This window comes from Glycine max, chromosome 2 (genome assembly GCF_000004515.6).
Source record: "Glycine max cultivar Williams 82 chromosome 2, Glycine_max_v4.0, whole genome shotgun sequence".
Taxonomy (NCBI): Eukaryota; Viridiplantae; Streptophyta; class Magnoliopsida; order Fabales; family Fabaceae; genus Glycine; species Glycine max.
Window position 1 is genome coordinate 6,153,890 of NC_016089.4, and position 2,015 is coordinate 6,155,904.

General features: G+C 32.5%; 1 protein-coding gene across 1 annotated transcript; it reads right to left on the bottom strand.

Annotated features, from left to right (window-relative positions):
• On the bottom strand, positions 1–2,015 carry LOC102665643 (uncharacterized). The gene is made up of 4 exons (XM_006575744.1): positions 1,886–2,015; positions 916–959; positions 731–799; positions 1–612 (listed from the first exon to the last, which is right to left on the bottom strand). Exons 1-4 carry the CDS (start codon positions 2,013–2,015, stop codon positions 1–3), a joined length of 855 nt encoding a protein of 284 aa, XP_006575807.1.

The window sequence follows — 2,015 nt, forward strand, 5'->3', positions numbered from 1 at the left end:
TTAGTCAAGGTTGAAAGCTTTTCTCTTTGTGTAGCCTTGGCTTTGACATGATTGTATACAATTTTCCTTATCTAAGTTATATTTTGTTTGTGGATTTCCTTCAATCAAAGGCTTTTTTCTCATTCTGTTGTACTGAGTAGTACCATAGTTCTGAGTAGAGGGACTCTTGCATGGCTGTTGATAATATATTATACATCCATTTTCTGTTGTGCCTTGTCTTTCAAGTAAACTTGATCTCCTTTTCAATCTTTTCTTAGGTGCCCCTTTGCTCTTTCTTAAGCCAACCCTTATGCTTGACCTCTCACTTGCTGATTCTTCCTGACCATCTTTTGATTCAAAATTCTCAGATTCTTCAATCTCTTCAACATAGTACTCTACCATTGCTTCAGCATATGGAAGCAAACTAACTCCTTCTGATGAAGGTCCCAAAGCCATTGTTTCTCCCTTGTTTTGCAAATCAGGAAAGTCTTCTTTCTCCATTTCTTCACCACACGGGGGATATTGCTGGACACTATACACCAATGCAGAATTTTCAGTTGAGGTATATTCTGCAATTGTGTGATTCGTTTCGCCATCACTTTCCACTAATTGATTCCCTATATGTTCTTTCACCTGTACAACATTTGAACATAATAATTTGGTATAGTAAATAAGATAGACCACAAATATATATTATCACGTTGACCGTGAAAATAGATAGTATTGAATATTATTGAATAGCTTATTATACCTCTTGTTGGAGGCAATTGTCGCTAGCAATTTCATCAACCACTTTGTATTTCTGATCATCCGTCAGAGACTTCAATCAGAGGCTCTCTATTAACTGTAAGTGATTTTGAAAATTCATGAATTCGTACAATACATTAACTTGAAGTTCTTAAATTTGCTTAAAATAAAAAAGGTGGGGGAAAATACCTTTTTGTATACAAGATTACTAGGAAATAGCTCCACAGCTACAGCTACAGAGAGTGAATTATCACATTTCTAATTAATAGAAAAACAAGACAAATATATATATATATATATATATATATATATATATCATATAAATGAGATACAACTTACTTAAACATAACTCACTTGCATTGTGACAGCAATAGAGGTATCTCTAGCGATTTCTTGAGATTCCTCCAATTTTTTCTCCGATTGCTTTGATAGGGTTCCCAAACGTTATAGAGAATGAGAAGGGATCAAAGCCTTCATTTGTACTATCTTCGTACGATTCAGTTCTCTCTCTTTATGAACATTTTTTGAAAATCCCAACTGTGAAGTTGTGCATAATTGAATCTCTAACCACATATCAAAATTTCATGACAATCCAACGGTTAACGAGTCCAGGATCGTAGTTTTATTGAGACAGTTTTGGGTTTTTGCCAGAAAAGAAAAAGTTGCGATAAAAAGGGTTTTCTCTCAAATCTGACATCTTCTCATAATTTCCAATGAGAATGTTTGAAAATGAGTTCCGACCTTGGTGCTTAAATTTCACAACGATCCAACGGCGAATGAGTCCGAGATCATCATTTTTCTGAGATAGATTTGATGGTATGCAGAAAAAAGAAGATTTTGAAAGGAGGAAAGGGAAAAACGAAATTGAGAGTATCCTTAGTCTCAAACTCACCTAACATGTCTCTATTTATAGCTAGGGTACTTACAACTTATTATTTATTCTATTTATTTGTTTTTATTATTTTATAAAAAAGAATTCTATCTTATTCTCTATTAAATGAATAAATAAAGTATTTTTTTTTCTCAAATCATTATTTTAATTAATAAAATTATTTCTCCTTATTTATTTAATTACAAAAATCTCATCATTTTTTAAAAAAATTTATTTATTTTAAATGAAAAACCTTTTTAATTTAATTTACAAAAAATGAAATATTACACGGTCCAAAGAGCTTCCTAATGACATAGAGCTCAGGAAAATCTCCACATCCTGCAGAAGCAAATATAAGACTGGATACTGCTTCATCAATATCAGGTGGACAGTCCCTGGATTTGGCATAGTGAACCAT